Consider the following 10,000-nt stretch of genomic DNA (forward strand, 5'->3'; position numbering starts at 1 on the left):
TCCCCCAAAATGTACCCTAACCCCCTTAAATCTGAAAACAGAAACATATCTGCACATCTAAATACATTGGTCTATTATATCCTTGAATATCTATTACTTTCATCAACTGGTTACGGAGAACGGTGACCGAGTGTCGGTCAGTTTTAGGCGCAAGAAAGAAGCGGAAGGAGAAGAAGCAATCAAAAACAACAAGTCTTCAAATTTCGTTGACTGATTTAATAAAGAATATGAATTTAAAAAAAGATGAACAAATCAAACAAACACATATATATCTAAGCATTTGTGCAAATGAACACATATGTACATGTATATTTAGGCCATTCCAAGGTTGTTGTTTTTTAATATGTTCAACGTCCGCGGAAGGATTGGTTTTAAGGTATGTAAAACCACATTCACCAGAAAAAAAATCACGTACCCCCGGTATCTATATTTTGATTGGATCGAAATCGTAAAATACTAGAATACACATGGCGACCATGGTGTTCACTCTCTCTTATGTGTATACGATGTAAGACATTGTAATAAATATCTACATCTTTTGAAAAGATATATGGCAAGTATTGGGGAGGGGTATTAGTATAAAAACCGCATTCAATGGTATAATATGCAGCTGTTCATTTAGTTGGAGGGTTCTATTTAGTTTAATGTCTCGCTCGAGATTTTTTCACTCATTTGGAAACGTCACCATTGCCAGCGTTATATAACACAAAGAGAGCTTAGAGCAAGATTACAATGACAGAACAGAATACATTACACAACAATAAGATATGTGTAGTTCCACTTCAGTGATTGATCATGATCAAATGTTGTTTAGGGAGAAAATGCTCAATTCTTAATGATAATTTTATTATTACGCTAACCATGTCGTGTGTGTGTGTGTGTGTGTGTGTGTGTGTGTGTGTGTGTGTGTGTGTGTGTGTGTGTGTGCGCGCGCGCGCGCGCGCGTGTGTGTGTGTTTACCGATTTGTGTTTTTCCTCGATAGAGAGATATGATTTTGGTTCCAGGGTGAACGCTAAGCATAAAAAAAGCTTTGAATGGTCTTAGACTATCAATCATGATTTTTTGTATGATTGATGAGTCCTTGGAATACATCAGCGCTTTCTGTTTGGCTTCCATATAATAAAACCAGATGATAAATGTACATTTGTTTACTGAAGAGGGGGACAGTGCTATGCATAATGTGAATGGATAAGAGATAAGTTTTGATCCAGATCGACAAACCTACTTAATATATTTGTTTTACTAAAACCCTACTGGTATTTACTGGTACATTTAACTTTTGAACTCCTTTGATTCAATATAGTCTAGCAGTCCTGTAGCCACATCGGTGGACTACTTATGTGTCTCCATCATTTCCACTTCAGCCAGGACTTCAGTTCCAACAACTTACCACCGGAAGCTTTGAAAAGAAAACGTGCACTTTTGATTAGACCTAATTGGGACTCGGTAGAAGGTCAGAAGGTCAAATGACTACATACTGATAGGCTTTCTTCAGATGTAGACCGAACGCTACATGTACAACGTCACGTGTCATCCCTGATTTAGGCCTATTAAAGTTCTCTACTGTAGTTAAAATATTTGCTAACAACGTCAATGGTCTTGCTGGGATCAAGGAAAACGATAAATAATTAGAAATGTGAGAAGAGTAACCATGAGATATAATAGTAATTCCACCTTCAGGGTTGTAAAAATGCGGTTTTAAATTTTTTGCAACCCTCGGGTGGAATTATCTTAACATTTCATGGCTAGATCTACCCATAAAGGAGTCTTATATTCCACAATACTATTAGAATCGGTAAATAGTGACTTTCAGTGCACTCGGAATAATGATGTACTTTAACATTGTTTTGGGTAGCAAGTGCAAGAGAGAAAGAATCATGCAAGTTATACACTGCACTTTATCCCCCTTTGAGCACATGCAGCATGATAAAATGCTACTAAGGTTATTTACAAAATTATTTTGTTAATCATTTATTAAAAGATCCAAAGGTGATCAACACGAAATTATTTTCAAACCAGTTACATATGTAATGTGTTACAACTTAACGATTTCCACATTTTGATATTCTACAACACTGGTATATTTTTTAGCGGATTGATTTCACGCGCAGCGGATTGATTTGGGTGGCAAGGTCTGTAATATATAAGAAACGCATCAAACCAGGTGATCCATTATATCCAGAAAGTGAGTTGTACTCTCTACATCATCTTAAAGTGGTCCTGGAGATGTATACTTTAAAAGTATATTTACTTGTATTTCTGATTCGATGTTCCGCTACGTCGTCAGTTTCAGATTCCGACATTTTCAAGAAGGAATATCTAAACCCAAGGAGTGTGGATCACAGAAAGGTATGTTAGAAAATTTGTTCTAATTATTCTGTCCAATGAATCAAACATCTATTGTAAATCGTAAAACATCTGAATCCTGCAACTTGGACCTACCGGTCTGATAATGCTACCGCATGTTGCCTATGTTCGTCTGGGAAATCATTGGTATCGGATTCAAACACAAAAAATGAGCTATCCTTAACGTAAATCAATGTAGAATTATTTTAAAACTTTTAACTATTATCTTTGGCAGTTATAATTTTGAATATATTGATAAAATAGTATTATAAGCTAAATACAAAGAAATTCATGACGTCATATCGGATAGCAGCCCAGGCGAGGGGATAAGTGAAGAATTAATCACCTCGGGGGAAGATATACATCAACATGTATTAGCATTGTTCAATCAATTTTAATGTAGATTAAATCTCAATGTGTATAACATATACATAGAATAGAACATTTATGTAACACTTTATTCACTGAAATGCGAATTCTGTATGCGACTTTTCATGTTGTAGTCTTCAGGACGGTGGTACGAGCAAATGGACACGTTAAATGACGTCACCAGAGACAACACTTTTGTAGATTTTATGGTTCCTTGTGGTGAACGAATTAGATCAGTGTATATAATTCATCGTTGGATTTTGTAAGATTTTCGTCATTTGTATTGACTACCCTGTTTACTTAATTAATAGGTGTGGCAGGTCAATAGAAAGGCAAAGATAACGAACAGTGGTAAATCTCATAACTCCTATAAGGAGTTGGGAAAACACGGACCCCTGGATATAGATCAGAGGTGGGATCTGGTGCCTAAATGATGCTTACTCTTCCCAGACACGTGATCCCACCTTTGATGTGTCCAGGGTTCAGTGTTTGCTCCACTCTTGTTTTCTTTATGGGATTTCTGAGATTGATCAATATTTATTATCTTCAGGGATATAAAAGGTCCACATTACCCTTTGCTTGTCGTAAGCGGCAACTTAATGAGGCGGTCCTTCGGATGAGACCGCAAAAACCTACCACCGTGTCACAGCAGGTATATGGCGCAATAAAGATCCCTCCCTGCTCGAAGACCTTATGCATATATACCTAAATTTTGCAGCCATTCTCCAGCAATAGTGACGTCTCCATGTGAGTGAAAACTTCTCGAGCGGGGCGTTAAACAATATACAACATTATCTTCTCTTTTTCATCGTCATCGTTTAAGGAATGGGTATACAATTTAACTGTTTGTTTCCCTTACGTCCCCTCGAGAATTTTCATTCCTATGGAAACGTCACCAGGTATAGATAAAGTACGGTGAATATCAATAACCTACCTGTGATTAGCGCTCATGGCCTTGGCAGTGAGAGTTCTTTAGCGTGCCATCTTTTACAGAGACACGGAACTTGCAATCTGAAAGGTCCACGATTCATACTTCTAATGGACGAACGCGTGGAGGAGGAACAATCCCCATCTATGTTTCCCTCTTGGGTTTGAAGTGACTATAGGAGGAGCGGAGCTTAAACTCACGGCCTCCCGTTCACTCTAAACACCGTGCTACTTCGACCGGTCGAGCAAACCAATGTCATTTATCAGCTTTAACCGCCTTTATCATTTGTATTTAAGCTTACCTGAAAGCCTTTGCATTATTTTAGGTCAGTAGAAGAGTGTCATACCAAAGCAATAGCATTTCAACCCCAGACATCTGATTCACCCGAGGGAGCTCTCATCCTAATGTCCACCAATGGTTTGTATGTCACTATGGGGTCTGGAATATCCAATTAATTTTATAAGGAGGATTGCAGAATTATCTTAATAAATCAAAATAATTCAACGACAATTTAGAGGAGGATAATATGTTCCACGAAGCCACTATTTAAATTACATTCTCCGTGACCCCACATACAACACAAGCTCAAATAATTGAAGATATCATCAATTCAGTTATTGCGCATTTATTGCACGCAATAATTGAATTGATGTGCGCATCAAATCAATTCAATTGATGGGAACAATAATTGATTTGATGAACTCATTAAAACCCCACGCAGACGATAAAAAAAGTAAACTTAAAGATTCAGTTTTGGAATAACACTTTTATTATGAATTTTGACTTCACAAGATACCGTGGGAAAGCTGACGTTTCGATACTTCGATCCTCACCCCACTGAGGGGATTCTCGTCATACACCGACAAACACTCCATCTGCCGGATAGCTACTTCGTCTTATGTCGACAGAAGGATCCCAGTAACCTCGACAAAGCCATCAAGCAAGCTCTACGGGCTCTTCATCTGGATACTGGGGACTTCTATAACAAATCAAAGGACTTCGGTAAGACATGCATTGGATTTGACACAAAGCCACACCACATTGAAGTTTTGAAACATCCAGAAATAATTTAAAACTTTTTGTTTTATTCTAGGTTGTGAAAGAAGAGAAGAAAATGGAATTAAGCTGTAAATAGCAAATTAAATTTAGCTTCAGTCTACATTTCAAAGCACAAACATTTTAGTTCTGTTTACACTGATCTCTAATGATGCAGAACGTCGTATTTTAGTCCTGTTTACACTATCTAATGATGCAGAACGTGGTATTTTAGTCCTGTTTACACTCTCTAATGATGCAGAACGTCGTATTTCAGTTCTGTTTACACTCTCTAATGATGCAGAACGTTGTATTTTAGTCCTGTTTACACTCTCTAATGATGCAGAACGTGGTATTTCAGTTCTGTTTACACTCTGTAATGATGCAGAACGTCGTATTTCAGTTCTGTTACACTCTCTAATGATGCAGAACGTGGTATTTCAGTTCTGTTTACACTCTGTAATGATGCAGAACGTCGTATTTCAGTTCTGTTACACTCTGTAATGATGCAGAACGTCGTATTTCAGTTCTGTTACACTCTGTAATGATGCAGAACGTCGTATTTCAGTTCTGTTACACACTCTAATAATACCGATATCTGTATGTTTCTTGTGGCATGGTTTCACAATAGATACATTTTGATACACGATTAACGTGACAATGATGACAATGCCATATCAAGTGGATGGTATCGTTAAAACTGTTAGAGAGCTATATAGTAGAAATTAAGGGAGCAATTTCAGAAATAACACAACACTAAAGTTTCAATTTTTAAAACGTTAGCGCGATTGACATTTGTGTATCACAGAATGGTTTGAATATCTGTTCGTTATGTATCAATGCATCCGCCATGACTGGACAGAGTTGCATCACCCTTGAATTAATCTCCGATACGTATATACATGTCTGTGACCTTGATGTTTGTTTATTCGCGAATCAATCTCCGATACGTATACATGTATGCAACTCTTTCAATAGTAACAACACCACTACAAACCAACAATAACAAAATCATAATACATCATTTAAAAAAAATATACAACAGAACAAGTAAAAGTCGAAGATTAGAATGTCTTGCTTATGAGGTCCAGAGAACTTTTTGCGGTTATAGCTGGACCAAAAAAGAGGAAGAGGAGAGGAGAAGGAGTTAACAAACATGGCCAGTTTGTATGTAAATGATGTTTCGAAATAGTTGCAGCATGGGGACGATAATTTGGGGTGTGAGGTGTTGCCCCAATCGCTGACGACGATTTGGGACGGGCGACAATTTGGGGTGTAACAACGCTCCGTTCAAAATGACAAAAACACAAAACAAAGTTCCATCAAATGAAGAGCTGTTTTAATTATTAAGACGCTGTAAAGCAAGTATATCAACAAAGACATATACATTACCTCAGGAGTATATAATTGAAAGCTCTTCCTTATGTCTAAATTGGTAATTCTGGAAAAACTTAAAAATAGGTACTGCGAAAGGGGGTGCACAACGTTACAGTTTTGATGCGCCCTTTGGGCTTTATGGAATTTGATCACGTGACCTACCCGTATTTATATCCCGATAGATATTTCAAAATGATACTTTATTTCTTTTATATATATATATATATATATATATATATATATATATATATATATATAAGCGCACTAAAATGACCAACGGCACGAACTGTGAATTGTCAAATTATCGGGACGACCTGCCCCTTCTTGAAGACAATGGAATATTCATATAGAAAAAAAAAACTAAATAGAAAAGATAATTAACACTACAACTAAACTACAAAAGCTGATAACAAACAAAACGTCTACATATTAAAATTATCGAGTGTAATACATGTATGTGGCGATTGCCGATAGAAAAGTCTGTTATAATCGAGCGTCAAGACTGAACTGAACTATTTAGTCCTACGCTGGATAAAGTCAAAAACAAAGAAAGAGTTAACTAATCAGTGTCCTTAAGCGGTATGTTAACTCGATTTAATGGCGGCTTATAATGAGTATTTCGTACCTGAAGGTGGAAAGATATATAGCTAGTGTTGAACTGTGATGAGAAATACAATGTAAAAATTATAAGATAAAATAACATGGGAAGATTAAATCGAAAAATAAATCAATCCAATCTGGTATTGGAGTATAGTTAAAATGTGAAAATAGATAATCAGGGGGACTTAGATGAGTAAGGATATTATGAATAATAATGAATGAATAAAAAAATAAACAAAAATTTACTGCTAATGATCGTGCCATAACAAGAAGACGGTAAAAAAGAAAGTGTAAGACAAACAGAACAACACTGAGTAATAACCAGGGGAAGCTAGGCCACATTCATTCTGGTGAAGTCATTGGGTTTGTTCATGCCATTGGGGCGGAATGACCTCAGTCTATCCATCCAAAATTTCTCCTTGTTTTTTCTCTCCACATCGGTCCAGTGAGCATTATGGTCAATAACCACTACTGTCACATCTTTCCATTTGTGTCCTGCGAGATTGAAATGCTCGGGAACGGGTTCTTTGACTCCTTTGGTATTAATGGTACACCGGTGGTTATTGATCCTTCTACTCAGGTCCCAAGTTTCACCTACGTATTGTTGGTCACATACCTTACAGCTTATGAGATAAATGCAGTTGTCCGTGCGACAGGTGTGTCCCCAAGAATTCGATAGCATCGGTCGGTGACAGGGCATCTGCCATCAGAACATGTTTTAAAGCCCCCATTGGGCAAAGGATTCTCCAATTTGGTTCGCACCGCCATGTCTTTCAGATTTCTCAGACATCTGAAGGCAGATATGGGAGGTTCTTTGAAGACTTCGGCCATTCTTGGGTTCATGTGAAGAATGGGAATATGCTTCTTAAGAATTTTGTTTAAGTCTTTCAAGACAGGGTGGTACGTAGTAACCATTGGGACTCTGTCAACTACCGATTTGTCTTTATATTGTAGTAGGGATTGTCTGTCGTGTTTTGACATCTCATCAATAGCTGCTTGTACTGTTGGGGCTTCATAGCCTCTCTTGCACTGGTGGTTTTTTCAGACGGGTGCTCTGTTCATGATATGTAAGTAAAATTTTGAAGTTTTGGTTAAAAAATAGCGATACGGGTAAAATTGAAAGTGTATAATTCTACTATGAAAGGTGAAGATAACGAACAGTGATCAATCTCATAACTCCTATAAGCAATACAAAATAGATAATTGGGCAAACACGGACCCCTGGACACACCAGAGGTGGAATCAGGTGTCTAGGAGTAAGCACCCCCTGTCAAACGGTCACACCCGCCGTGAGCCCTATATCCTGATCAGGTAAACGGAGTTATCCGTAGTCAAAATCAGTGTGCTAAGAACGGGAAGTTTTAGCGTCATTTCGTTTGTATATTTAAAGGGAGGATGTTGCCCTCAAATGATTTCGATAGGTAAAAGTGTGTCGTCTTCTACATCATTTTCGTTGATTTTACTAGACCAAATTTATATGCTAAGCGTACCTTCTCCTTCAATATGTAGACCTTTTGTTGGTTATCAGCTTTTGTAGTTTAGTTGTAGTGTTAGATTTCTTTTATAAATATTCTATCGCCCTGAGGAAGGGACAGGTCGTCCCGAAAATTTGACAATTCACTATTGTTCGTGTCGTTGGTCATATAACACCAATGAACAGATTTGATCAAAACTTTATACATGTATATCACTGTGAATGATGAAATTGTGCACCTGCAATTTTGATCGAGATTTGTTTTAAACATTCAGTGATGGATATTTTTTCACATTTAGGGGGTGTTGTCAATGTGTAAAGTACATACCCTACAATCTAATAGATAGCTTTGATTCAAACTGTGTGTATATATAATGTATATGATGAAGTTGTGCACCTGTCATCTTTATTGTGATTCTTTAATGTTGAAAACAGTAATTAGTTTTATATCATATATAACAATCACATCGATGTTGTATAATATTTTCTCCATCTTTTTTCCTCAATGCACAAAGTGCAGTTCATAATGTTTATGTTCCTGCTAATCCGATAATTTGTTTTTAACAAGAACAAAGTCTATCTATTTGGTGATTAGGGTTAAAGATCTCGTAATTACATTATACAAGATAATTATCTCAAAATTACGAAAAAATATATCACATCTAAACCCCACAAAATGTTTTTATATCTTTATATCATTTTCTAAGATGACCTTCCTTTACGGTAAAGAATACCAGTTTCACAAAACTATCTTACGACTAAGATCTGTCTTAAGTCCAAAATTTGTCATAAGATCCATCATAGCTGTTTCACAAAACTGTCATATCTTAAGATAATCTCAAGATTGTTAGAAATCTTAAGACATACATATACTTGTCTTAAGTCTATACTGAACTATGTTATGCTAAGAGATAGGTAGCTTATCCAGAGGGAACGTGGTTTCTGGGACAGAAACAATCTATTAGACTATATGGAGAATGTGGACATCATTGATAAGCTTCGTATACCGCGACATGTATTCTTTATGATGAACTCAATATTCGTTTAGAATTATATCCCACAGCCAACTTTTTCCTACTTTCGCTGTTTAGGCATGTCCACTTTTTCTTCATTTCTTCACTCGACCGGGCATACTCTGTTGAATTTACAGCATCTTACATGTAAAAACAAATGTCTTTTTTTCCCCTCCACTTCGTCAAACAATACTGATATTTCAGCAACTGAAAAGTTTGGACATCGTTTCATAAACATCTTAAATCTTTTGACACCGATTTGTCTGAGTGCATGCACACAGACTTCGTAGCCGCTGTGTGGTCACAAGTAAATGTATTCGAATACCATTCATTTATTGTTTGTAGGCACAAAAGCAGTGTTGGGTGAATCTATTTCTTCACGTTTTTATGTTTTGGTTAGTTTTCGTACTATTTCATTTCATTCAGTTATAGGCTTTTTCACGTAGGAAAGTCTTTGCGCCCAGTATACATGTATAGTCGAACACGCGTATAATTACACGCATTTTGTTCGATTAATGCGTCGTTCGTTATAAATGTGTAAGTATTACTTGTGTCTTTAGTTTTTCCAACGCACCCACACCCTCGTTTACTGAATACCCTTTTAGTATTCAGTATATTATTTTGTTGAATAAAACAAGTGCGGCGATGCTAACTTGTATCAAACGCAACAATCCTAGATTGTCTTTTTTCTTTATATTTCAAGTTAGTTAAGCAAATATTTTATTTTTGTCGGAGAGAAATGGGGGGGGGGGGGGGGGGGGTTGTTGTTGTTAAAAAAATATACCAGGCTTTAATATAGTGTTTCTACAAAAATATTATATGATGTTTTAATTTTTGTATCACAATTTCTGAAATGA

The 10,000-nt window shown here is 36.6% G+C and overlaps 1 protein-coding gene across 1 annotated transcript; it reads left to right on the plus strand.

Annotated features, from left to right (window-relative positions):
• Positions 1–2,099: 2,099 nt before the first annotated feature.
• Positions 2,100–4,819, plus strand: LOC125650186 (uncharacterized). Its single transcript, XM_048878239.2, has 5 exons — positions 2,100–2,350; positions 2,851–2,978; positions 3,970–4,061; positions 4,437–4,646; positions 4,738–4,819. Exons 1-5 carry the CDS (start codon positions 2,228–2,230, stop codon positions 4,773–4,775), a joined length of 591 nt encoding a protein of 196 aa, XP_048734196.2. The 5' UTR covers positions 2,100–2,227; the 3' UTR covers positions 4,776–4,819.
• The last annotated feature ends 5,181 nt before the right edge of the window (positions 4,820–10,000 follow it).

The sequence above is a fragment of the Ostrea edulis genome, chromosome 5, assembly GCF_947568905.1.
Source record: "Ostrea edulis chromosome 5, xbOstEdul1.1, whole genome shotgun sequence".
In the NCBI taxonomy this organism is placed as follows: Eukaryota; Metazoa; Mollusca; class Bivalvia; order Ostreida; family Ostreidae; genus Ostrea; species Ostrea edulis.